Raw genomic sequence first — 27,907 nt, 5'->3', positions numbered from 1 at the left:
TGGACTTCACGTGGGACTCGTGCACGGATTGGTGCCCATGCACGTGGACTTCACGTGGGACTCGTGTACGGATTGCTCCCCATGCACGTGGACTTCACGTGGGACTCGTGCACGGATTGCTGGCCATGCACGTGGACTTCACGTGGGACTCGTGCACGGATTGCTGGTCATGCACGTGGACTTCATGTGGGACTCGTGCACGGATTGCTGGCCATGCACGTGGACTTCACGTGGGACTCATGCACGGATTTCTGGCCATGCACGTGGACTTCACGTGGGACTCGTGCACGGATTGTTGCCCATGCACGTGGACTACCTAATGGGTTCAGGTTGTCAGTGCTGTTGTTCGCTCATCTCTGCGTGACCTTTTTGGGATTGAATTTTTTTTTAGTGGTTTTCAAAAAAGTTTGAAAAGACGTTGCAACCCCCACTCCCCACCCCCGTCACTCGATCCTCACATCGTTGTGCATTTGTCTGTGGAGAGATTCTATTGGCGAATCGTCAAATGCATTGAAGGACATTTAATTTTCGGCGATTGTGATTGGTTGGTTCGGTCGTGTGAAGGACTATTTTATTTCCCCCTCCTCCATTTTTACCTCCACATGGTACACAGGAAGGGTACCTCGCCGTTCATCGATTTGAGGGTGACGGTATCTGCAGTAGTTTGGGGTGGGTGGGTGGTGTGCGCTGCAGACTTCGGGGTTACGAGGTACCCGGGCCTCTCTTGGTTGCCGTTGCTTATGACGAATTGGATACCTCAGCACGAGAGAGAGGTCTTCACAAGGACGAGTCACCGAGCCTGGGAGACTGCAACCTCAAGTGAGTCTGACGGTTCCTCACGGTTTACATTCCTGCGCGCCTTTTTGTCGTTTGAACGGAGAAGCGAACGAGAAAACAGTTTATTTTCATGTTCGTTCCGTTTGAATTATAAATGTACGAATGACTGACGGACCGGGCGGGACCTTCGCCTTGAACTTGGCGCCGTAGCTCCGTAATTGGGTCGTCCATGGCGCCAACTTGACGCCTCAATGTGCAACATGACGAGGCCCATTCGAGTGCACATTTCATCTGAGGCTCGTCGTGAATTGATTTATTTATTTTCATTAATCGTGTCCTTATTAAAATTCCCCGTAGGTCTATAGGGCCTAGCTAATGTGAGCCGAACTTGAAATCAAAATGGCTGCCAATTGTATGACGTCTTTGGACCATCTTCATTACGTACGTCCCGAACCGTGAGGGGGAGGTATGAGGAGGTGGTGAAATGGAGGATGAGAAGAGAAAAAGACGGCGTTACGTTATTTGTGGACAATAGAAAGGGGGAAAAGCTTGGGAAGAGAAGACGACAGGCTTTTGAAACGCTTCAGTCGAGGATTTATTCATCTATTGTATTTATTATGTACGCGAGGGAGGTGGGGTAAATGAACAAAGATGAGGGGGGGGGGGGGGTGTGAGGGGTCCAAAACTATTTCATAAATGATAAATATATATTGCCTCATTGGCAACCTCCTCCCTCATCCTCCTCGATTTTAATCTTCAAATGTGCTCTCGTCTCGGCCTCGAATTTAACACTAACAGTTTCGTGCATACCGTAATTACGTCATTACGCAATTTTCTCTCAGACGATTACATATTGTTCCAAACGGAATTATATTTATTAAATATCATTTATTTATATCATCATTAAATATCATGAACATGTCATTTATTTAATTTTATAATTTCCCTCCAATAATGACTTCTTGCTGCCAATTGTGGTTTTTTGGCCTCTTGATTGAATTGAATGGCCTCTAAAGGTGTTTTTTTTTTTTTTTTTAAATGACTTCTTGCGTCTCCCATCCTGGTATTTGATTTGCCTCTGTATTTCAACTGATCCAACTTGTTAAAAAAAAAAAAAAAAAAATCCTGACTCCGTCTTTAATAATTAATTCACAGCCCCTAAATAATGTCTTTCCTTCAATTCCACAGGGAGCCTGGTGTTGGCTTAGCGGTTCGGGTGCCGGCTTGGGATCCTAGGATCCTGGGTTCGAATCCCGGTCGATCGCTGAATTAACGATGTCATCCTTCCGAGGCCGGCAAATTGAGTACCAGCTTGCTGGGATGAATGATTGTACCCTGGCCTAGAATAGGTACACCGTATCCCTGCGCATCGTAAGAGGCAACCAAGGGCTGGCGTCAGGAAGGGCATCCGGCCATAAAAACATTGCCTCAAACAGGGAACCATGATTGTCATGGGGCCCGCAAGGCTAACCCCCGCTCTAGCGGGGAAAATGGCCTTAAACCGATCATTCATTCATTCATTCTTCAATTCCACAGGGGTTAAAGGTCCAAATGAATAGGCTTCCTTTGCCGAATCTTTTATATTTAAACCAATCACGACAAGACTTGCCACAGAATTACGTTTCCTCAGCCCCATTCAGCCTGAACCTGGTAAAATACTGCTTAGTATCTTCCTTTTGAAATAAAAGGGTCAAAGTGGATGGAATAGCATGGTTCCCACACATCATTAAAAGTCATTATATTTACTCTCATGTCATTAAAAGTCATTAGATTTGGGAATTTGGGAAAAAGTGCATACGGACATATATGTGTGCAAAGCCGCTAGTCTTTGGCCCCGTAGCACAATGTGAGTCCTCGATACGAGATCGAAACTGCTCCGTAGCACTGTACATGTCATAGGGTCCACTGAGCTGTATGTAGCACTACCGAGATATGCATGCTACACATGGGAGGGATTCCAAACGGTGAATGCCAAACCAATAAATTCCACATTCCTGTGCCACCTTCAGTTGAAGACCCATAAGACAAACAGTAAGACCCATAAACTTGCAAAAGCTCATGAAACTTGTAAAATCATTACAATAAAAAGAATACGCGTACCTTTCCTAAAGGTATCGAAGCAGTAATCCAATGTCAAACAAAGATGCTGAAACTACATACCAATGGTAAGTCAATACGAGAAGTCGATGCGAACAGGGAAAGCACATATTTAATTTAAATTTTCTTTTTGTTAATGAATTATTGTACACCTCTCCCTCGCAATGCAATTGTACATCTCTTTTTTTTTTTCTTTTTTTTTTTTCTCCCTCCCAATGCAGCCTCTACGAGCTGCACTGCGGTATTGCCGGGCGCCAGCCCCGGCAATGCCGCGCTGTAGGATATTTAATTATTTGGCATGGGGGCGGTGTACTTTGAATGTATCTGTACTTGTTTATTACTTAGTTAAGAGTTTAAAAAAAAAATTTTTTTAAAGTTAATTTCTTCATTTTTAATTAGTTTTTAATTTTTCATCATAAAAAATAGCTGAGTATTTGATATAATGTATATTATGATGCCCAAAATGACTGTTACATTGGTTCTGTTGTAAAGTTTGACGTTAAGGTTTTATGTACAAGCCGGGTCATTAAAAAGTCAGTATCTTAGACTCTGAAAAGTCATTAAAAGTCATTATTTTTCAACTCTCTTAACCTGCAGGAACCTTGAATAGGTTGGTAGGGGGATATGTATGAATGAATATCTATCTGTGAGGCTTAATAAGGATGTAAAATGAAGTGAAATATGTGAAAATGCAACTTTTATAACGGGTATTTGCTGCTACTGTCATGGTGGCTGCAGTTGTTGCTTCTGTTGTTGTTTGTGTGCTCCTGTGTGCCTTTATATTTTTTCGTATTGCTTCATCAAGGTAAAAAAAAAAAATGTGGAGTGAAGTCGATGGAACGCTCTTGCAAAGTCCCATGCCTCCCACATAAAGCAAAGTTAAAAGATGGCATAAAGCTCCACCAGGAATGACCCAATATCAAATTTTGAGGTTTTCTTTTCATTTTGACCCCTGTGGAAGTCCCCACCCCTTGAGACATGAACCCGGGGTCAAATCCGAAAACATTGTTACATATTTAATGCGTCCCCCAATGTTAATTGCATACACAAAGTTTAATTGAAAAACATTTAATAATATGCCCATAATTGCAGTTTTACCTCTGCCACCTAAGGTTGTGGTTATGTTTTCACTCCTGTCTGAACATAATATTTCAAAAAGTTGTGGACGGATTCAGACAATTTGGTGGAGAGGTTGGGTGTGTGACAAGGAAGAATTGATTCAATTTTAATCTTTAAAAAATCAATCAAAATGGTTTATTAAAAGCATGTCTGGCAGCCAATGGCTAAATTAGATATGTATACATATTCATCATTTACAATCAATGATTGCTTCCAAGATAAAAAAAAAATCTAAATCCAGAAAAACGTTCAGAGTGAAATAACAAAAAAAAATGCAGACTCGCATTTTACTCATGTTATTTTAATAACATTTTCATGAAGATCTAAATCCGGAGCCAGCTAATATAATTTTTTTACCGATTCTTTACCATTGAGAGATCGGGCTAAAGCCAATATATAGATAGCATGATGTCTCAAAAAGTTCTGGGTGGATTCAGATGAAATGTGGTGGACAGGTTTGGGGTGCGACAAGGGCAAATTGATTCAATTTTGGTGAAGATTCAAATTCAGATCTGTATTTGAGGGTAAAAATGTTTCGTTTTTTAAAGTGATCATTCACCATTGAGAGATGGGGCAGAAGACCTTTGGCAGAAGGCCAAAAATAATATATGGTATGATATTTCAAAAAGTTGTGGACGACATGACAAAAGTAGGTGGATGAGTTGGTTGGTGACGAGTACGAGCTAATTTGATTTTGGTTCAGGTCCGGATCCAGCCTATCAGTGGGATACAAAACATAAACCGTTCAGTAAACTGTACAAAACTTAAACTGGTACAGGCATGCACTCTACCGAGTTCCATTCTAGTTTGTTATTTGACCCTTTGACCCCACCCCAGTGTCTGGGGCCAAAAATATACTGCTCTTGCACCTCCTTGCCTAATAACTACCAAGTTTGGTGAATTTCTGGCCAACCATTTAGGAGGAGATAGCGTGATGGATAAACTGACAGACTGTCCTCATGTCAAATGAGAAAATTGAAAATGTGACTTCAAGTCCTAATGTCAAGCCTCCCCTCCTCTCGCTCATAAAAGTGAAATGGCATTTTACATGTATCATTACATATTTAAATCGTATCACCAAGTTTGATTTCACATTACTTGGAACCTCCTTACCTTCTCATTACTGGTCAATAAATGACTATCCCAGTGTTCTGCTGAATTTTGTCACTGACAGTGTTGTTAACGACTTTTGTGAAAAATAAATAATTAAAAGAAAACCCACTTTCGATTCCTAGAAACCCGCTTTTCCTGCACCTCTAACCTCGTGTCGTGTTGAAATCTCCCCCCCCCCCCCCCCCCCAGGGTCAAATTAATTGGTATGGCTGAAATAAGTCATGGTCTAGAATCTAGATGTTTAACCTCATCGCCATGTAATTAATCTGTCAAGTTTAGTTGCCAAGTTTCTTGTAGAGGTCTTGCAAGTGGGTTAAGCACTCAAGTAAGCATTCCATGAAACTGTTAAGGAACGGCTGGTTTGGCAAACGCTAACAAGCTGCTTGGGAACTGAATACTGGACAACACCGACAAAAGGACAGTTTTTTTTTTTTTAAATTAAACCCTTCAACTATTAATCATGACTATTTTAGTTTGAATGAAAATGTAACTTGTCCAGTTTTCAACGTGTTGTGTTAGTTTTTAAAATATATATGAACTCAGAGGTGCTGTTGAATGTGTGAAAGTGGACGTATATATGTCATACAACTTTAAGGTGTACATGTACATAACTACTTCTAAAATAACAAGCGTTACGCCGAGGTCCCCCCGTCGGTGAAGTGATGTGAGTTGACAAAGTGGAAGACGCAAGGCGGCCATCTTGGATTTTGACGTGGCGACCAATTTCCAATAGCGTTCTTCCTTATGCGTCGATACCCCCACACACCAGATTAGAAGTTAGTAGTTCGTTTATTTTTCAAGATATTTCGCTCACAAGGTTCAGACATATATATGGTGGCGGCCATCTTGGATTTTGACGTGGCGACCCAATTTCAATAGCGTTCTTCCTTGTGCCTAGATACACCCACACCCCAGATTAGAAGTTGGTACTTCGCTTATTTTTCAAGATATTTCGCTCACAAGGTTCAGACATATATATGGTGGCGGCCATCTTGGATTTTGATGTGGCGACCAATTTTTCAATAGCGTTCTTCCTTATGCCGAGATACACCCACACACCAAATTAGAAGTTGGTACTTCGCTTATTTTTCAGGATATTCATCTCACAAGGTTCAGACATACATGGCGGCGGCCATCTTGGATTTTGACGTGGCGACCCAATTTTCAATAGCGTTCTTCCTTATGCCTAGATACACCCACACACCAGATTAGAAGTTGGTACTTCGCTTATTTTTCAAGATATTCCGCTCACAAGGTTCAGACATACATGGCGGCGGGCATCTTGGATTTTGACGTGGGTTGCACCCACACACCAAATTAGAATTCGGTCCTTCGCTTACGCACGTCCGCACGCACGCACACACGGACGGAGGGGAAAACCATAGTCCCCCTTTCGCTCTGCGGTGCGACGGGACAATAACTTCGAAAAATCTCAGGAATTTCCCCAGCCTTACGACTCATTAATCTAATTGTGCACACAGGCATTTCACTACTATTTCATTTCATCATCTCTAATGTTTATTTGATGCACACATGTGAATTACATGTGCATGCACATGGGAAATGCAGTATGTTTATACATCCTGTACTTTCATACTATTCAGGTTTGAAAAGTTGGGCGAAAACCAAAAGTTTTATTTATTTTATTATTAACTTTTTGGAATTGTGGACAGTGGCTTACAAACCAAGCCTCAAAGGCGGTGTACAGAAGCATTTTTAAAAAATAACAATAAATACAAGGCACAGGGGAGTGGAATTCCCTGCACGTGATGTGCAAATACGTGCAGAGTAAAAAGGATGTTCATTTACGTCCATACGATGTCTAATAAATAAGATATAAGCATACCTGGCAATAGGCCAAGTCTTCATTTCTTGGCACGTTCATGAGGCTGCAATTTTACTCGTTTATATATACTAGGGCGTGCCCGTACGTGGGTGCAAAAAAACATGCGTGCAAACAACAACAACAAAAAAAAACTTTGAAACCACGTGGCAGTAACGACCACAGAACCCCCCCCCTCTATTTACATGAAATGGTTTGGTCCATTCGCAAAGCCAAAGCGAACGGCTTGCGAGTACGGTAGAACCCCCCCCTGTATTTACATGAAATGGTTTGGTCCATTCGCAAAGCCAAAGCGAACGGCGAACGGCTAAATCGCCATAGCTCGGTAACTACTTCTCCGATTAATTTCAAACCTTGAAAAGGCACATCCTCGGGTCCCCAGCAATATACCTGGCAAGTTTCAAGTATATCGGACCGGTAGTTGTCGAGAAACAGCGGTCACAGACAAACACACACACACACACACAGACACACAGAGATTACTGGAATTATAGATAGATTATACAATGACAGCTATCACTGGCTCTGACTATAAAATGACGTTTTACTTGTAACTTCCGAATAAAGTGTGTTTTACATTATCCACATGGATGTTTTGTTGTGTTTCATGGTGTCAAATCCGTGTTTTGAGGAGTGTGAACTTTATTCATTTGTATCTTTAGATTTGTTGGGAGAGGGGAGAACTTGAGAAAACTACCGAGAGTTAGTTAATGTTAGGTTTAAAAGAAAACAAGTCAGGAGACAACGATGGTTCACGAGCGAGCGGTATTCAATGACAAAGGACGGACTATAACTGAAACAGGCCCGGACAGGCCAGGCCTGGAAATGTCAAAACGAAGGTTACTGACCTTGAAATGAGATAGAAAATAATGTATAATCAGTTATGACATTAGTTAGCTACACAATACCGAAAATTCGGTGAAAAATGAAATGAAAAAAATAAAAATAAAAAATCGAGCTCTGTGGGGCTAGACACATGTCATTGGCCTCACCAAATACCGAAACCTCTGTCAGATTCCACCAAACCCCTCGGAGAAGATGTAGCTTGAACTCGATTACCCCATAAAAAGACATCTTTTTCGGGCGTGGCTCTGCCCACAATGGGCGCAATACGCCCACTCTAGGCAGGACACAACTAGATCATGATATCAACCCCCCACCCAAGTTTCATCAAGATCGGATGATATCATCGGGTAGTTATGCTGCGGACACACAGACAGACACACACACAGACAGACGCACACACATGACGAATATAGTGGTCACTTGATAACTTGTGAACCAATTAATTGTGAATAATGTACTGTATAATGGATTTCTATTTCAGCTTACACTTGCAAATACCACTGACTAGATACCACTTTGATGCTGGTTGTCAGACTACAGCTTGGTGAAATTAATTTTTATTTTTTCCATGTACCTCCCTGTATTGTATTTTTCCTTTTTTCTTCCTTCTGTTCCTGTTTAATAAAAAAGATCACTCACAAATTCACCATCAAATAATTTACGTGCCACCAAAAAATCTGTTTAGGTGGCCTGGCGGACCACCCCCCAAAAAAATTGAGCATGACCTCTGCGTGTGTTTTGTCTTCTCCAGGACATGTCTGAATCGGCGACCTTCCTAACATGGCTGCAGGCCCAAGGCCTAAGAGCAGATACTGCACAAGCAGTGATCATGCAGCTGGGCATTGAGAGTCAGAAGTTACTCCACGCATGCACTGAGTCCGAATGGGTGAGAGCTGAGCTCTTCACATTTGCAAAACAGAAGTTGCCTTTCACAATGTACGTTGAGCTCCGCAACTTCGTTGAATCCTACGGGGTGCAACAACAAGTCCAACCGGCATGCTCTGCCCTAGTTACTGTTTTATGTTCCATGCTGAATACCGTGGGCCAGGAATTCTCCAACTGTGCACAAAAGCTGAGCTCTGTGGAGTCTCAATACATGTTGCCTTCAGGTGGTGTCAACAAACTGGACAATTCTAATGAAGCGCTTGAATTCAGGATCAGAGATGTCTACAGTCTTCATCCCGAAGAGGAAACATTAACTCCACACTATGGTAGCCTTCATCCCGAAGAGGAAACGTTAACGCCACACTTTGGTGAGTGATGATGACATTTTAAACATAATTAATAGGAGGTACTTTTAAACTCGCTATTAACAATTTATATTTTTCAATACAGCATGTGTCATCATGAGATGCCTGATTAAAATAATACTGCAGGATTTTGAAATTAAAAGTTTAGCGAACCTCAAAATTATCTGCAAGAAAAGTAGTCAAAGGAGTCCATTTGGTCCATCATGTCTTTGCTATATCCACATCACAGGACTCTAAAGGGTGGTGTTAATTATATCATGAACACCAATCAGAAAATGTTGCCAGTATACAGAATCTACTCTTTATAAAAGATATAGTCTAATGAAGCGAGAGTGACACTGTGACACAGTTGATGTCAACTGTGATCTTTCGTGCCGACAACATAATTACAGGTGCGACAGACAGCTTTGTGACCCCGTCCCATGTGAAGGAAGGCTTGTTATGAGATGCAGTGCCTCTTGTGCTTTATCATTTTGGCCGCAAATAAATTCATGTTATATATTAGAGATAAAGGCGCATCCTATCAGAAAGGTAACTGGATCTTTTTGGTCCTGTTTGTCTTGTATAAACAAGCGAGAGTAGATCTGGTTTCTGGCTGTTTCACCCACTCTGAGTTGGTTTCCTCAGGCCAAAATACCCCAGGCCTCAGCACCTCAGCAATTCAACCACCAATTATTTTTGAGGTCAACATAGGCCAAAGGTCATCAACTTAGATGGGATTTTTAAAATTCTCAATTTTTTCCCTCCGGTTGACTTGATACCTGAAGGGGATTTGCATATCAGATCAGTGAATTCAACGACCAATTATTTTTGATGTCAACTTAGATGAAAAGGTCAACATAGGTTAAAGGTCAACCACATTGTCATTTTTCATCCGATTAACTTTTTTGATACAAGATCGAGGCTCGTGAAAGAGCTAACATTAATCACACAAAAAATCAAACAGACACATAAAACATATAATAAGGGGAGCGGTAGACAAGATGGGGAGAGAGGGGGAAGCACACAAACACAACATTTGATAGCAGGGACATTGAGAGATCTGTGGGAGGGAGAGGGCTTGGGGGGAGGTGGGAGAAGTATAAAACACATGGACACTGCAAGGACTTCCAGGAAAGAAGTTGGTATTTCACAAAAGTGGATCTGGGGTGAATTAGCAGGGGTAGAAAAGATCAAGGTTTTGGATGGGGGAAGATAAGAGATGGTGGTGAACAGCTGTTATAAAGACATGGAGAGAGAGGAGTGGGATTGAAGAGAGTGGGGGAGTTTGTTCCAGAGGCGGGAAAAAATAGGAGTGAAGGTGAATAGAGAGTCTTGATTTTGGCAGTTTCACCACAAGAGGGTTGCTGGCAGGTCTTGTGCGACCTGCAGCAATATTTGGGGGACAGAGCACAGACAGACCTGGGGGAGCTAGGCCAGAGAGGAGTCAGTAGAAGATAGAAAGACCACCAACCTGCCTGCGGTGAGTGAGTGAAAGGCCCTCGGAGTTAGCTTCATCGCGGGCCCAATGATTGTGAAGATTTGCACATTGAAACTTGAAATTTAAAGAGGATTTGCACATCAGGTCACAGAATTCAACCACCAATTATTTTTGAGTCCAAAGGTGAACATGGGCCCTATTTCTAAAATTGAGAAATGGGGCCAAAAACGATATAGATCATGATATCTCAAAAAAGTTGTGGACGAGTTATGACAAAACTAAGTGGATGAGTTGGTTATGTGGTAATAACAAGCCTGATTTGGTTTTCTTTCAGATCCAGCCTACAAAAGGTAGACTGTTCAGTGTTCATGTTCAGCCTGGTATGCGCTCTACCAAGTGCCATTCTACTTTGTTCTGTTTTGCCCAGTGTCACTCCGAGTGATTATTCATTAATTTATTTCCGAATGAACGGCCATTCATTTCCTGTCACGTGTGGTGCCAACGTTTGTTCATGTTATGAAAAACATCAGGCCCTATGGGAGTCTACAGGAGTGGGGGTGGGGGGTTACCACCCACCCTCTCCCCAAATAGGTATTTGCTGTCTTCTCAGAAACTACACACACAATTTCAATGAAACATGACCACAACCTTCATCACCCGTGATGCATCAAGCTTTGTTCACGGCATAAAAAGTTCGGGGTCCAAGGGGATTTGTGCGGGGGAGGATTTGACCCCTTAAAATAGGTATTTGCTCTCTTCCACAAAACTACACACACAATTTTGATGAAACTTGTTCACAACTTTCATCACTCGTGATGTACCAATGTTTGTTGAAGGCATTAGAAAAATCAGGGTCGAAGGAGGCATATGGGAAGGGGGTGGGGGTAGGGGTTTGCCCCCCAAAGTAGGTATTTGTTTGTTTGTCTAAAGTCTTATGATTATGATAGTATGATTGTACATCCTGTCGTTGAAGCTGAAGGGAAAGGTGTATGCTGCATGTGTGAGAAGTGTTATGATTTATGGGAGCGAGACATGGGTAATGAACGTAGAGCAGCAACGAAGGTTCGAAAGGGTGGAAATGCGAATGGTTCGACGGATGTGCGGAGTATCGTTGAGAGAGAGGAAGACAAATGATGAATTGCGAAAGATGATGGGAATAGAGCCTGTGATTGATGCTGTGAAGAGGAACAGGTTGAGATGGTTTGGTCATGTGTTGAGGAAGGATGAAAGTGACTGGTTGAGAAGAGTGATGGAAATGAATGTAGAAGGAAGTAGAAGACGGGGAAGACCGAGAAAGACTTGGCTAAAGATGGTGGAAGAAGAAATGCGGGCAAGGGGGTTAACGAGGAGAGATGCAGAAAATAGGGCAAAATGGAGAAGATTGTCATGGGGACCGCAAGGCTAACCCCCGCTCTAGCAGGGAAAATGGCCTTTAAAATGCATGTTGTTGTGTTGTTGATTGTACATGCTGCTCTATCTTCCAGCAACCATTGAAATTGGTTTAAAATTCTTACTCTTAAATTTCTCTTCCACATCTTTAAAATGGAAGGAAGTTTAAAAATGGAAGTTTAAAATTCTCTTCCACATCTTACCCTACCCCTCCCCCCCCCCCCTGTTCTGGACCCGATGCTCCCCCTTCCTCTTCATTAACGGTATGGACCTCAAACATCCGGGGCCTTCGCTCAAACTTGACTGATCTCTCCATACAGGTTGCTTCTGACAAACCAGATGTGATCTGCTTAACAGAAACTTTCCTCCTTCATGATGTCTCTGATGCCTTGGTATCTCTCCCAGGTTACTCCCTCCTCCGGTATGATAGACCTGAGCCTCGTCCTGGAGGTGGGGTTGCTATCTTTATAAAAAACTCTCTTCCTCACTCGCCCTCCACTGCCCTCTCTCCACCTCACCCCCAGGAATACCTCTGGCTACGGCTTCCCCTTCGCTCCCACCTTTTGTTCATATGTGTGTTGTACCGTCCACCAAACAGCGATGACTCCATCTACATCTCGCTGTCTGATAATATGGACCAACTTCTATCTACCCATCCCAACTCTCTCTTCCTCATATGTGGTGATTTCAATTGTCACCATGCCAGTTGGCTGGGTGTGGGTACCTCTCTCACCAGCCATGGCTCTTCAGCAAAGGACTTCTGCGACTCACTGGGACTGACACAATCTGTCAATTTCCCGACCCGGATCTCAGTCAACGGAGCATCTTCTCTTCTGGCTTTGGTTATGACAAACTTCCCTGAAAATGTCTGCTGCTCTTCTTCTGCTCCAATCGGCCCATCTGATCATGTGCTTGTCAAAGTGGACATCTCTCTGACCATTCTCAGAGCCTCCTCAGCGTCGACGAGTCTGGCATTTCACTCAGGCCAACTGGCACGGTCTTCAAGCAGCCATCAATCTTCTGGACTGGTCTCCCATCTCTACCGCCTCTGACATCAACTCATCCTGGGAATTCTTTCAAAGTAAATTGCTCTCTCTCATGCACAGATTTATCCCATCTCGTCTTCAGTTGTCATACCCTTCCTCCCGTCCATGGTACACGGAATCTTGTGGTGAGGCTATTGCCCTGAAACAACTTGCTTTCCTCTCCTGGAAAGCAAATCCAACGGAAGGAAATCTCATTTCCTTTCACAAAGCCCGAAACAAGTGTGTGTGTCCACCCTCAGGAGAGCCAGGAAACAATATCTCACCGTTCTCAAGACCGAACTCTCTTATCTGTCTCCCTCTTCCAAATCCTGGTGGCGTCTGGTCAAATCTGTTTCTGGTGTTTGTTCCCCCTCCATCCCCTCCCTCACCTCAAACGGCTTAACGGCTGACTCCGCACGTGAAAAGGCTGAATGCCTCAACTCTGTGTTTGCCTCTAAATCTTGTGTCTCAAACCCATCCCTCTCTGTACCCACCGGACACAGTCGTACCCAGCTGCTCCTGGACTCTGTGTCCTTTCCTCCTGACAAGGTGGAAAAGTTTCTGTCAACCCTCGACTCTGATTCTGCAACTGGTCCTGACGGCATCAGCCCACGGGTCCTAAAATCATGTTCTTCCGCTCTTTCACTCCCTCTTTCTGTTCTCTTCACCCTCTCTTTTGCTCAAGGTCATCTGCCATCTGCTTGGAAATCAGCCAACATCACCGCTTTGCACAAAAAAGGTGCAAAAACAGATCCTTGCAACTACAGACCAATCAGCCTTCTCCCAATTATCAGCAAAGTCATGGAATCCATCATTGCTTCAGATATGAAATCCTTCCTCTTCTCCAATGGCTTGATCTCTGATCATCAATTTGGTTTCAGACCTGGTCACTCTACTCTGGACATGCTGCTTCTGCTTTCTCAACAATGGATGGAGGTCCTCAACGCCAAACAGGAATTTAGAGCTGTCTCCCTTGACATTTCACGTGCCTTCGATACGGTCTGGCACCCTGCTCTGCTCACCAAACTCTCCTCCTTTGGTATCCATGGAAATCTCCACGCATGGCTGGCAGACTTCCTCTCTGGTCGTTGTCAACGTGTGGCCCTGAATGGGTTTCTCTCATCTCCTCTAGGCTGGAGTTCCCCAAGGTAGTGTTCTGGGCCCTGTGCTTTTTCTGGTCTTCATCAATGATCTCTCTGACTCTCTTGAAAATCCTCTCTATCTCTTTGCTGACGACTCTACTCTCTGTCGCTCCATTCCTCATCCCTCAGATCGGCAGTCTGCAGCCTCCTCACTCTCTGCAGACCTGGAAAAAATCACAGACTGGGCAAACAAATGGAACATGTCTTTCAATCCTGATAAATCTCACACTCTTACGATGTCTCTCCGAAAAGACCGACTGGAAAACCCTCCCATCCACTTTCTGAATAATCCTCTCCAAGAAGTTCTGTCACTCAAGCTTTTGGGTCTCACTATTTGCCATGATCTTTCCTGGGAAAACCACATTTCAAATCTGGCCTCCAAAGCCAGTCGCCGACTGGGCATCCTCCGTCGTGTGAAGTCCTTCCTTGGCACACCTGAGCTCCTCACCACATACAAGGCTTTCATCCGCAGCTCTATGGAATACTGCTCTCCCCTCTGGTCTGGTGCTCCTGCCTCACACCTAGCCCGTCTTCACGCTGTTGAAACCAAAGCGTTCAGAATCATTGGAATCTCCCGCGATGAAGCTAACTCCAAGGGCCTTTCACTCACTCACCGCAGGCAGGTTGGTGGTCTTTCCGTCTTCTACCGACTCCTCTCTGGCCTTGCCCCCCCAGCCCTCTCTGGGCTCTGTCCCCCAAATATTCCTACAGGTCGCACAAGATCTGCCTGCAACCCTCTTATGGTTAAACTGCCAAAATCAAGACTTTCTGCTCACCTTCACTCCTTCATTCCTCTTTTCTCCCACCTCTGGAACAAACTCCCTCACTCTCTTCAATCCCACTCCACCCTCCAGGTCTTTAAAACAGCTGTTCACCACCATCTCTTATCCTCCCCCATCCAAAACCTTGATCATTTCTACCCCCGCTAATTTCGGTCCCCTTGTGTTTTATACCTCTTCCCCCCCCCCCCCCTCCCCTTCCCACGCCTCCTGCCCCCAAGCCCTCTCCCTCCCACACTTCTCCATGCTCTCAAATGTTGTGGTTGTGTGCTTCCCCTTCTCTCCCCATCTTGTCTTCCGCTCCCTCTTTTTGTATATTTTGTTTGTCTGGTTGATTTGTTTGTGAAATAAATGTTAGCTCTTTCACGAGCCTCGATTCAGTATCCAAAAAAAATAAAAAAAATAAATAAAAAAAAATACCGTGATACTGTTTAAAATACCTTCAGTCAGTGTAGTATACTGCTTTATTTTACCAGATGAGCGCCCAGGGGTATTGCCCCTATTTTTAGCTCACCTGCAAGTTCAGGGGGGCTTATGTGATGATGCGTGGTCAGTCTGTCGGTAAACACTTGCAACGTATTTTCTGAAACCGCTGAAGGGATTGTGACCAAATTTGGCAAAAATTATATTTGTTATGTTATGACTAAAGTTTGTTCTCGGCATTTAAAAAAATATTGGGGTATAAGAGGGTCTACCTGGGTCAAAGTGGGTCCAGACTTGACCCCCCCCCCCTCCCCCAAAATAGATATTTTTCTTTCTTCTCCGAAACTACACACACTTTCGATGAAACCTGACCACAGCCTTCAACACCCATGATGTACCAAAGTTTGTTCGTCTATGTAGTTTCAGAGAAAAGAGCAAATACTTATTTGGGAGGTGTGGGGGGAAACCCTCCCCTCCTCTCCCCCCATAGAACCCCTTAGGGCAAGATTTTTTTTTTTTTTATGCCGTGAACAAACTTTGGTACATCATGGGTGATGAATGGAATGTTGTGGTCAAGTTTGGTCACAATCCCATCAGCGGTTTTGGAGAAGAAGTTGCAAGTGTTGACGGACTGATGGATGGACGACGCACGAGCACAAAAGCTCCCTGGAACTTAGTTCCAGATGAGCTAATAATCGGGCCCTGAGAGGATCTTTGGGGTTCCATTCATCACCCGTGATGTACCAACGTTTGCTGCCGGCATTTTAAAAAATTGGGGTCCAAGGCGGTCGGTCGATAGGGGGGAGGGCATGTTTCTCCCCCCTCACGCCCCCCCAAAGTACAATAGGTATTCGATCTTTTCTCTGAAACTACATAGACGTTTCAATGAAACTTGACCACAACCTTAATCATAAGGTGGGGGCTGGGGGTCAGGGTTGCACCCCAAAATAGGTACTTTTTTGTTTCTTTGTTTAAAAGTCTTATGGTTATGTTAGTATGATTCTACATGCTGCCCTGTCTTCCAGCAACCATTGAAATTGGTTAAAAATATCGTTAGTCTGTGCAGTATACTGTTTATTCCACCAGGTGAGCGCCAGGGATATTTCCCCAATGTTTTTATTTATGCCTCCGCTGATGAAGTTGTGGTTTCTGTGGTGAAGGGATCTTACTCACACTTGGTGCAAATATGTATAATGAGGTAAAGATTAATTGGTTACATATTGGGTTCACAAGGTCAAAGGCCAAAGGTAATGTTAGGTAAAGTTCTTGTTCCCACGATAACTTGTGAACCAGTGATGGGATTCTGACAAAAGATGGTATGAGCATGTATTATGATGCAAAGATGAACCGATTTGATTTTGGGGTCAATAGGTCAAAGGTCAAAGTCTGTAATAGGTTTATAACTTGAGAACGGCTGAACGGATCTAAGTCAAACTTGGTACAGGTTTGTATAATGATGTAAAGATTAACTGATTCGATTTTGGGGTCAATAGGTCAAAGATTTAGTTAGTAGTCATGTTAAGTTACAATTATTTCATTACCATGATAACTTAAGAACAGCTGAAGGGATCTAAGTCAAACTTGGTACAGTTATGTGTAATGATGAAAAGATGAGCTGATTATATTTTGGAGTCAAGACGTCACAGGTTAGAGGTCATGTTAAGTAAAATTTATGTTGCCACACCAACTTGTGAATCAGTGATGGTATTTAGAAAAACTTGGTCCTGTAAAGGTATATATGATGCAAAGATGAACCGATTCTATTTTGACATCAAAGGTGAGTGAGGTGATTTTGCGATTTTGGTGAGGTCAGAGGTCATGTCAGGTCAGGTAAAAATGTCATACTTTATAACAGCTGAAATGATTTTAATCAAACTGGGTACAAGTATGTATAATGATATAATAATGTGGACTGAGGCATATCGGTCTATGTCGTGACGTCGAAGAGTGTCGTTCTAGTTTATATATACTTTGTTCATTATAAACTGGAATGTATGTCTGTTGTCATTGTTTTAGAATATAATCCAAAACGTTTTGCGAGGTTATATAATGATGAAGCAACAGTCCTTTCAGAAAGTATTCACACCCCTTTATTTATTTTTTCACTTCTTATTGTGTTACAGCCTGGATTTTAAATGGATTAAATTTGGATTTTTTGGTTACTAATCTACACATATTGCCCCATAATGTCAGTGAAATTTTTACGGTGGTGTAGCCCATCGGGCAAAGCCGTCTAGAACAGTGTTTGTCCGTCCGTATGTATGTATATGTCCCCTCAAACATATGTCAATCAGAGTTGAGGATATGGTCATAATGACGGTAATTTCATTACGTCTGATGTCATTACGGCGTATGCAGCTGGCTCTCCACACTCCACCATATTGATTTACATGCCGTTCATTGCCAAACATATCGTCGAAGCTGTCATATATCACAATCGCCATGCTCTACCTTTACGTTTTTCATTCAGTGTGAAACACAAGCAAACCGATTGTTAAAATGCTCATGAAATATCGAAAGCATAGACGTTACGGATCTTCCAACAATACGGTATATATTGTTGCGGATCTCGGCCGTCGGCGCTCCCCTTATCAAGGGGGGGTTAATCCCCTTATCTTTTTATCTGGCCGACCCGAGTCCTTGGGGGTTATACGTTCCTCCAGGTCGGTATTAGGTATGGCGATTGGTCAATTTAGTCCAAAATACCTAATTACTAACCCGACCGTGAAGCAGGGAAATAACTCCCGCCCGAACCACGGCTATTGGTGGAAACGCCGAGCGGATAGCGAGCCGCGATCCGGGCCGTTAACAATGGGACTAAACCCGATTCTGAGCGGTTTCAATCGTGCCACGTTTACCCAATGATAGAAAGGACGAATGCGATCGGATGGACAGGAAACCAGAAGGTAGGAAGAACAAAGATGGGTTTATTAATTATTTACAAGAAGGAGAAGAGGAAACAAAAGGATGTACAGGATAGGAAGAGGAAGCAGCACACAGGGCAGTCTTATAACAGTCTTATCCTTAATACCCTAGACAAACATACACACTCACACAGAGATTGTAGCTGGTAGGGTGGAAGGTCCGACGATGGGGTCCAGGCTCCGGTCCAGCGGGCGAAACCCGGCAGGCAGCTCCGCGTATGGTTGAACGCGACCGGACAGTTATATAGCGTGGGAAAGCTGGTGTCCTGTGGCGTACGTAATAAATGCACGCTCATTGCCAAACGCCCTCTCTCTCTCCCCAATGTCCTCTTAAACAAGCACGCCCTTCTTCTTCTCAGTCTTCAATCAATCAAGCGCGCCGTATCTCATAGGTCTCACAAAGGTGCGCTCTCCCGATAAGTCCTGTGATCAACGTGCTCTCCCGATAAATCTATATATATAAAAACACAGTTTGTGTGTGTGTGTGTGTAATGTTACCGATAGACTCCTAAACGGAGAGGCTCACGTGCTTGATATTTGGCATAGACATGGCCATTGAGCCTGGGAAGAACATGGCCGACCTAAAAAAAAAAATTTCATAATATTTTCTTACCATATTTTTACCTCGGCGCATTTCAGCGAGGAATATTATGCACGGAATCTGAGGCGGTGGCAGAGCAGCGTGCTGATTCGCTCACAACGATCACGTGATGTTCCTTGCCGCCATAAACTCAGTTACGCGTTCGCACGTATTTCAGAGCGAAAATCGATTGCGTTTTTTCACATTTCAGCGAGGAACATTGCCATTCACAGTTCACACCACATAGGTTTTTTTTCCTTTCATCTTTACGAGATCCATATTTTTTATTCATATTTACCTCAGCGCATTTCAGCGAGGAATATTATACACGGAATCTGAGCAGGTGGCAGAGCAGCGCGCTGATTCGCTCAGAGCGATCACGTGATGTTCCTTGCCGCCATAAACTCGCAGTTACGCGTTCACACGTAATTCACACGTTCAAAACAAACGAGATCCGCGAAGCGAGTTGGTCGAGTCGTGCTAACCAAGATGGCGACACGGCGGCTTCACTTTTCACGGAGTATGAGCGTTCTATATATTTTCAATTCAGTGCGCCCGACTCGCTTAAGTACTTGATTTGTGGCATAGACATGGCCATTGGGCCTTCACGGTGTAATTTGTGCGAGGCTTTTGTCCGAGTGAGCTTGAGTCGAGAGGGTGAATGTACGGGTTGGGAATGTACGGGTCTCCCTTCCCCCGCCCGGCAACGCCGGTACTGGAGGGCGTCACAGGATCGGTGAGTCTCCAAAATCCGCTTCGTGCTGTTGCGAAGATGCAGGACGATGTCGCGATTGTTGTGCTGCTCTCCGACCATGAGAACTGCAACGTCATTGTTGACTGGCCCTCCCCTTCCCTCCCCTTCCCTCCCCCTTCCCTCCCCTTCCCTCCCCCTTCCCCCTCCCCCCTCCATCCCCCCTCCCTCTCCCTTCCCCCTCCACCCTACCCCCTCCCCTTCTCCCCTCCCTTTTCCCCCCTCCCCTTCTCCCCTCCCTTTTCCCCCTCCCCCTCCCTTTTCCCCCTCCCCCTCCCTTTTCCCCCTCCCCCTCCCTTTTCCCCCTCCCCCTCCCTTTTCCCCCTCCCCCTCCATTTTCCCCCTCCCCCTCCCCCTCCCTCTTCCCCCTCCCCCTCCCTCTTCCCCCTCCCCCTCCCTCTTCCCCCTCCCCCTCCCTCTTCCCCCTCCCCCTCCCTTTTCCCCCTCCCCCTCCCTTTTCCCCCTACCCCTTCCCCCTCCCCCCTCCCCCTCCCCCCTACCCCTTCCCCCTCCCCCCTACCCCTTCCCCCTCCCCCCTCCCCTTCCCCCTTCCCCTCCCCCCTCCCCTCTCCCTCTCCCCCCAACCTCCCCCTCCCCCCTCCCACCCCTCTCCCCCTGCCATCCCTCCCCCCTCCCCTCCCTCCCCACACTCTCCCCCTCCCTCCCCACACTCTCCCCCTCCCTCCCCACACTCTCCCCCTCACCCCCTCTCCTCCCCTCCCCCTCCCCCTCCCCCCCTCCCCCCTCCCCCCTCTTCTCCCCTCCCCCCCTCTTCTCCCCTCCCCCCCTCTCCTCCCCTCCCCCCCTCTCCTCCCCTCCCCCCCTCTCCTCCCCTCCCCCCTCTCCTCCCCTCCCCCCCGTTCCCCTCCCCCCCCCCCCGTTGCCCTCCCCTCCCCTTCCCCCTCCCCTCCCCTCCCCTTCCCCCTCCCCTCCCCTCCCCTCCCCCGCCCGGCAATGCCGGGTACTTCTGCTAGCACCACAAAATAAGAACTTTGTTTAAAAAATAAATTCAATCCAAGTTGTTTTTTAGAACGATTAATACGTAAATAAAAGACGTGTAGTTATGAAGGTTATATGAGTACATCATCAGAGTAAGGTTAGTGGTTCTAAGGTAAAAGTGTTCCAGAACCGTCATTTTGACCCTCAGCTGGCATAAGCCTGGCCTCAATTTTCTGGGAAGCCAAGGCAGTCCTTCTGATTGACTATATGACTCACAAATCTACATTCGCAGGGGAATATTCTGAAAACTTCATGAAAAACTGCATCAGACCATCAAGGACAAACACTATGGGATGTTTGAATGTTTGAAAAACGCATCAAGGGATGTTTGAAAAACATTAAATGTGTCATCTTTCCCGACAACACCCCTATGCACAAGGCCTGTGTTGTGGAGACTGCCATTTGTGACTGACTTTGAGCAGTTGGATTACCACCCACACCCCACCTCCCTCACCTCACCCTCCCACTACCCACTCCCATACATCCTGAACTTGGACCCCAGTGACCATTTTCTGGTTCAACATTTGAAGTCATACATGTGTGGCTGCCGATTCAGCTGTGGCGAGGAACTGACTGAAACAACTGGGATATAGTTGAAGGAGCAATCTGGAACCTTGTATATTATTGATATGGAGGAATTGATTTTGAAGGACAAATGGAGGAAGGACTCTGAAATCAAGGGATACCATATTGAAAAAATATAATAAAGTTAATGTGTCTTTGACTATTGTATTGTTATGTCTGGCGGGGTAGTGATATGTAGAGCAGATAGATCTGAATAGGTAACATGCTTCGAGATGTCGCGATAGCTAGAACCCACTATCTATGTACCTTTAAGTTAGTATGTGTAGGCGTTTGTCGGGTTAAGATGTATACTTGTGAACCTACCAGGAGGTTCGTGTGTTAAGTAGAGTTAGGGATTAAAGAGTAGCGCCCCTGTGTGTCCTCACCTGGTTAGCCAAACCTTTGTCCCTTTTGGCACGCATACCCGGTAGACACCATAGATAGGTCCCTAGTACAACAAAAAAATAACGCCCTTCCCTGACATGACTGTGAAAGAGAACTGGCAGAAGGAAACCAGGCCAGGACACCGCCACATGGCCGCCGCCATTTACACCTCCGACAGGCCTATCCACCTCGAGTGCCACATGCTATGACGACACCACAGGCCTGTGATTCGGTGGAAGCCACTGATTGGGTGGCGCGCCAAGGCTGACGTGACCGTCGCGGAGTGATACGAGGGGCGGCAGGACTTTCGTGAGTGAGTTGGCCAGCAGTTGGTGCAGAGCAGTTGCGCGGCAGTGGGTCTGGCGCCGAGTGAGTCTTGAGACGCAGTGGAGTGAGTGAGTTGGCAAGCAGAGGAGTTGGCGAGCAGTTGGGTCTGGCCGGTGAGACAATTGTATGAGCTGCTTCGTTGGCTTGAACTTGTCTCGAAGCGGCACTTGGCGTGCGGTGGACTCGTGCTCTCTTCCCCCCTTTGCCGTTCTTTGTCGTTCTGTGTTCGTGCTCGAGTTGAGGGTCGACCTTGTGTGGAGCTCGCTGGCCTGCGTTGGACGCGTGGTGCCTGGTGCACGGACCTCGTGGGCGGCGAGAGGATCGGAGCTTGGAACGGGGCCTACCTTGTGTGCAAACGATCGGAGCGTGGAGCGGGGCCTGGTGGCGGCCGGGCGGGGCCGTGTTACACACAAGACTACAGACAGATAAGACTGCACACAACATTACCTTTCCCAATTATACGACAAACATGTTCTTTTTATTAATTCATATCCCCCGTCTCGTTTCTGAAATCTGTCATGTGGGGACATCCCGATTAGGATATTTGTTACCGGCGCGTGCTTTTTCCTGTCCTTGCCTTTTTCCTTTAATAAACCCTTGTATTATTTTGCATCCCCTGTTAAACCTGTGCCCACTTGAGTTAATCCCCTTACAGAACCGGAGCTACGTCGGTGCGCTGAAGGTAAGCTTTTGCCGCAGCCTCCATTTTCTTTCTTCCTCCCGAGCGACATATAGCCGAATCCGTGTTTGGTTGTTGCCTCCGAATAAGACCGTTTAGGACTTTAGGCCATCCGCGACTGGTGTTAACTGGAGTTGCGCGATAGTATCTTATTCATAAACTTTTTGAACACTCCTCTTCGATAAAATATAGCTTTTTGCGAGATAAAGCTTTAAAAACTGTATACCTTTTGAGCTCGGAAGCTGATATTTGAACACAATATTGACCAAGTGATTTGGCTGTAAATGGTATTTTTGATTTATTGATGAATCAATTAATTGATTAATTATTTAACTTTTTGATTAAATACTTTATTTTCAAAAAGTTAGATTCGGATGAAACAGTGGTGGTTTAGGTATGTCATTAGCCAATTGATTAAGAAATGAATTCTTGATTAAAATGAATTGATATAAAAATGAATTATTTTACGATTTTAAAATTTTTTTATTGTGCAATTAATCAATCAATTTATTGTACACCGCTCCTTCCTAATTCTGCCTATGTGCTGTACTGCTGCACGGCGGCATCGCCGGGCGCCTTACTGTACTTTAGAGCTGCGTTCCGCAACCTTTTTAGCCCAGGACCCAATAAAAAACCCAGGCATCCAGGCGTGACCCATCGAACCCCCCCCCCCCCCCCGCCTCCCCACAAACCGTCATGGAAATATCAATTGCTTATGACGTTAATATATTGGTAAGGGTTCGGTTCATCATCTTTGTACAGTAGTACAATTCGTAATTGAACAATAAAGCAAAGTGGCGACAATCATACCAAACACTCCTTATTTTGTTGTTATTTTGTACGGATCCCCACGACCATGAAGAGAGAGAGAGCGAGAGACCACGCCCCCCTTGAGAATGAGCAGCGACTTCGATCACAGACACCGCCCACTTGATATTATTGTCAGCCAATCAGGCGTAAACTCCCTGCCTTGTTAGCAGCTTCGGAAGAGATGAATCCGCCCCTACGATGAATCCGGATGAAGATTTAATGATGAAGATGAATCTCAACATTCATTGGCGGTGTATCTTTTGTGAAATAGAATAAAACTTTAATTATTCAAGTGACACGCCAAGATAAGGTGTTTGAACTTTATTTTAATCTTCATCGTGAATAGATGATGAACTTAAAATGTAACATGAACTGATAAAAAAACAAGAATAACTTTTACTGAAAAAACCCGATTATGCATCTGAACTTATATCCAGGTTCAATGTTCCGTTATCATGAAAAACATTAAATAAACAACTTTCACTGATTAAACCCGAAAGTGAAACTTACAAGCCTAATTCAAATGTTCCGTTAGCAACATTGTAGATGTGGATTATCCACATCAGTGCGATGGTTGACTTTGCATATTGGCTACAAGATCATCGATTCGGCTTTGAAGCGGCGACAATGCGATTCTCAGGTTTGCGCAGGGTGCAGGTTCTAGCCTGCGAGTACCTTACACTCACAGCTCAATCTTTCGAATGAAAAGCAATGGGCATTGGCATGTCGGAAACTAAACGTATGATCTGACTGACCAGATGCACGCGCGGTACATCGGTACAGCGCGGTAGAAGAGTCCACACTATAAAGTTTGTGTCGGTGTTCGTTTGATCTCCGTTCTGTTCAGTCGGGAGAAATCAATCGTCGATAAAGTTTTTTTCCCGCGATTTCTGAAACGATCGTGCGACCCATTGAAAATCCTCCGCGACCCAAACATTGGGTCGCGACCCATTGGTTGCGGAACGTCACTTTAGAGGATATGTTATTTATTTGGCATGGGTGGTGTATTTTGAATGTAGCTCTACTTGTTTTGTTTTGAAATTAGACATGTACAATGTCAGTCCTAATAAAGCTGTTTTAGCAGTTAAGTGAAAAAAATTATTGATAATTTTTTTTTTGTCCATGTTTAATAACATTATAGGTTACCAAAAAAAAAAGATTTTCTGCTTCTGTCATTGAATGGATAACGTCACTTGCTCTGCAGAAAACTAAATATAAAACCTGTATGAAATGGCAGTTTAAGGGATTTTTTTCATTGCTATTATTATTTTATTACTCTTTCTCTTACAAAGGTCTTTGATTTGTTTTGTGGACGTACTTCAAAGTCTGAAAATTATTTGACTTGGGTCGACAATTTTCCTCTTTATGATGACATCTGGTTGTGTGCAGGTGATATTGGTCAGATGGAAGAAACATACTTGCAAGGCAGCATTGCTTCAGATTTTCCAGAGGTTTCAAGCCAGGTCATTGTGAAAGAGGAACCTTATGATGCTCTTGAGGAATTTAGTGCTGTGCCTCCTTTTGTACCTGGTAAGCAGGGCAAGATGCTGCACATGATGTTTACTTTGTGTATGTCAAAATAAGTTACTATTTAGTTCAATTTTGTGCACTTTCATTGTTACTTTTTTATAGGTTATATGCCTTGCGTTGCGTGCGTACTTCTCTTTACAGAAGAATCGGCAAATGACGTCAGTAATACGAAGTCTACGGAGTCTGAAGGGTCCAATGTGTTGAAGAACAAAACTTTGAAGAGGCACAACATCTCATTCTCCCAGGACTCACCATCTGAAACCTACAAGAACAATAATTACCAACACAGCAGCAAACCAAAGAAAACATTTAAACACAAGAATATTGGGAAGAAGAAGAAGAAGAATCAATACAAGTGCTCTGTCTGCAATAAGGCTTTCAGCAATTTAGCGATCCTGAAGGTCCACATGCATTGCCATGGGGATAACCTTCCATACAATTGTACTTTATGCAGTAAAACCTTTGCGCATTTGAGGAATTTGAAAAGCCACTTGTTGGTCCACACTGGAGAACGTCCATACGTGTGCTCTATCTGCAATAAAACTTTTAATCGGGTGGATAACATGAAAAATCACATGAGAACCCACGCCAGAGAACGTTCCCATACTTGCTATGTCTGCGGTAAGGAATTTAAAAGGTTATCCTACATGAAGTCCCATATGAAGATTCATACCGAAGTAAAGCCATTCAAGTGCAATGTCTGTGATAAGGAGTTTCCTCGTTTGTCCCACTTGTATTCACATAAGAAGACGCACACTGGAGAGCGCCCATATGAATGCTCTATTTGTGGAAAGGGCTTTGTTAAGAGGTCATATTTGCCAGTTCATATGAAGGTACATGGTGGAGAACGTCCATTCCGTTGCTCTGTCTGTGGTAAGGATTTTATGGTTTTGAGGGCTATGAAATTGCATATGATGGTCCACACTGGAGAACGTCCATTGAAGTGTACTTTCTGTGGAAAGGGTTTCATTCACAAGTCGTCAATGACAATTCACATGAGGACGCACCACGGAGAGCGTCCATACGAGTGCTCAGTCTGTGGTAGGGCTTTTAAACGGATTGGTGATATGAAACTGCATGTGATGATCCATACTGGTGAGCGTCCATACAAGTGTTCTTTCTGCGAAAAGGAGTTTATTCGGAAAGTAACGTTGAAAATTCACATGAGGACGCATACCGGAGAGCGTCCTTTCACATGTCCTGTCTGTGGTAAAGGTTTTACTCAGAATAACAAACTGCAAAAGCACAGTAAAATTCACACTAAAGCGCAGACAGATGCAATGAGGAAACAGAAAGCACAAGCAGCTTCCTTTCAGGATGTGAATTTGTCATCGTAATGTCAGAAGAATTTTACATGCAAAGTCTTGTCATGCACGTAGTTATCCATTCTCATCTGAAAAAATAATGCAAGGCAATAATATATTTCTTTCCAAACATTTGATAAAGCTAGCATGATCACATTAGTTTATTGTGGACATTTAAAAGCATTGTGGTGACCATACATAGTGGTAAGATGCAAGATTGACTTTATATCTGAAGCACTAAAGACTGACAATGGTGATTAAAGGATCGCAACTAAAGAACTACTAAAGAAAAGGTGGAACAAATGCCACCGAGGGTCTCAAGTATGTGCCTTTTCAAAGTATCTTTGTTCCATGTGCTCTGTCACCGAGTCTTGCTCGAACCGTATCCATTTGTAGGATGCTGTTCTAGCAAAACTCGGTGACAAACAGAGCACGTGGAACAAAGATACCTTGAAAAGAAGGTATGTACTTGAGACCCTCGGTGGCATTCGTTCCACCTTTTGACACCCATCGTTGAAGATTGCAACCCATCAAAGCACAACTTAAACCATATCAGTGGAGCCCAACTTTTATCAGAAATTACACAGAAGCTACAATCAAAATTGAAGGTGTTAAAATAAAGAGTACCAATTGGTCAGGAGACGTCTTTCCTTCGCCATCACCACAATGGACTCCGTTCATCAAACCCACAGCCTTTCCAAACAACAGGCCCCCAACCTCAATTTAGTTCAGAGATCACTCATTCGATTTGTGTCTTGCAATTTTACAATTATTCTCTGTTCTAGAAATGGACACACACATTAATGCAAGAAGAGCAAGCACATACAACACGAGTATCACAAGTACCAAATGCAGTAAAATTTTAAAATGTAAAGTGGATGGGAAATGTGCTTTTTCCCCATGAAAATGTATGGAAAACGAAACTCGGCAATGTTTTGTTAACAGAAATAATGAATAAAATACCGTTTGAAATAAGTTTTGGCTCAAATGTTTTTATACTTTTTGCTGTGGAACTTTATCTCGTTCTGTCAAGTCGTGGCACTTTGGTCGTAGCCTTCATCTCATCCATCCTGCACGAGCACACAAGGACACTAGAACGAGCACTCGGTAGAGCGCATACCTCCACCAGGCTGAACAGTTTATGTTTTGTATCTCTAATAGGCCAGATCTGGATTTGGACCTGAACCAAAATCGAAGTGAAAAATTATTGTTGCCTAACCAACTCATCCACGTAGTTTTGTCATACATAACTCGTCCACAACTTTTTGAAATATCATGCTATACATTGTTTTTGGCCCCATCTCTCAACGGTGACGAATCAGTTAAAAAAATTATCGTATTCAGATCTTCACCAAAATCTAATAATTTCATCCTTGTCCCACACCCAAACCTCCAAATTTCATCAAAATCTGCCCACAACTTTTTAAGATAGCCTGTTCACAAACAGATTGGGGTGAAAACATAACCTCCATACACCAAAGGTGGCAGAGGTATTTTGATTTTGGGGGGAGGGGAGGGGTCAACATGCCTGCACCACACCAACACCAGATCAATTTAATCTGTTAAAACAGCGCAATTTAATTAGGGGAATGAGGGGAAGAATGGGGATGAGGCACACCCAGGGATATCTCAAGGATGTCAAAATAAATAGGGGAAATATATTTATTTCCATTATTGAAATAAAAGAAGGAAAAAATTATTTTTTTTTGAGTTTTTTTTTTTTCCCTAACTTTCTCTCTTCCGGGGACTGTGGGGGGCGGTCGAAGGTGGTTCTTCCATAAAAGATTTTTAAACTTTGGAAATTCTAAGTGCATGTTGTAGTACACTATTTA

At 44.1% G+C, this 27,907-nt stretch overlaps 1 protein-coding gene across 1 annotated transcript; it reads left to right on the top strand.

Moving 5' to 3' along the window:
* The first annotated feature begins 534 nt into the window (after window positions 1-534).
* On the top strand, window positions 535-26,243 carry LOC137429856 (uncharacterized). The gene is made up of 4 exons (XM_068120165.2): window positions 535-819; window positions 8,547-9,048; window positions 24,631-24,771; window positions 24,913-26,243. Exons 2-4 carry the CDS (start codon window positions 8,550-8,552, stop codon window positions 26,106-26,108), a joined length of 1,836 nt encoding a protein of 611 aa, XP_067976266.1. The 5' UTR covers window positions 535-819; window positions 8,547-8,549; the 3' UTR covers window positions 26,109-26,243.
* Window positions 26,244-27,907: the final 1,664 nt, after the last annotated feature.

This window comes from Myxine glutinosa, chromosome 6 (genome assembly GCF_964187855.1).
Source record: "Myxine glutinosa chromosome 6, kmMyxGlut1.1, whole genome shotgun sequence".
NCBI classification, from domain to species: Eukaryota; Metazoa; Chordata; class Myxini; order Myxiniformes; family Myxinidae; genus Myxine; species Myxine glutinosa.
This window is presented reverse-complemented; position numbering and strand designations above follow the sequence as displayed.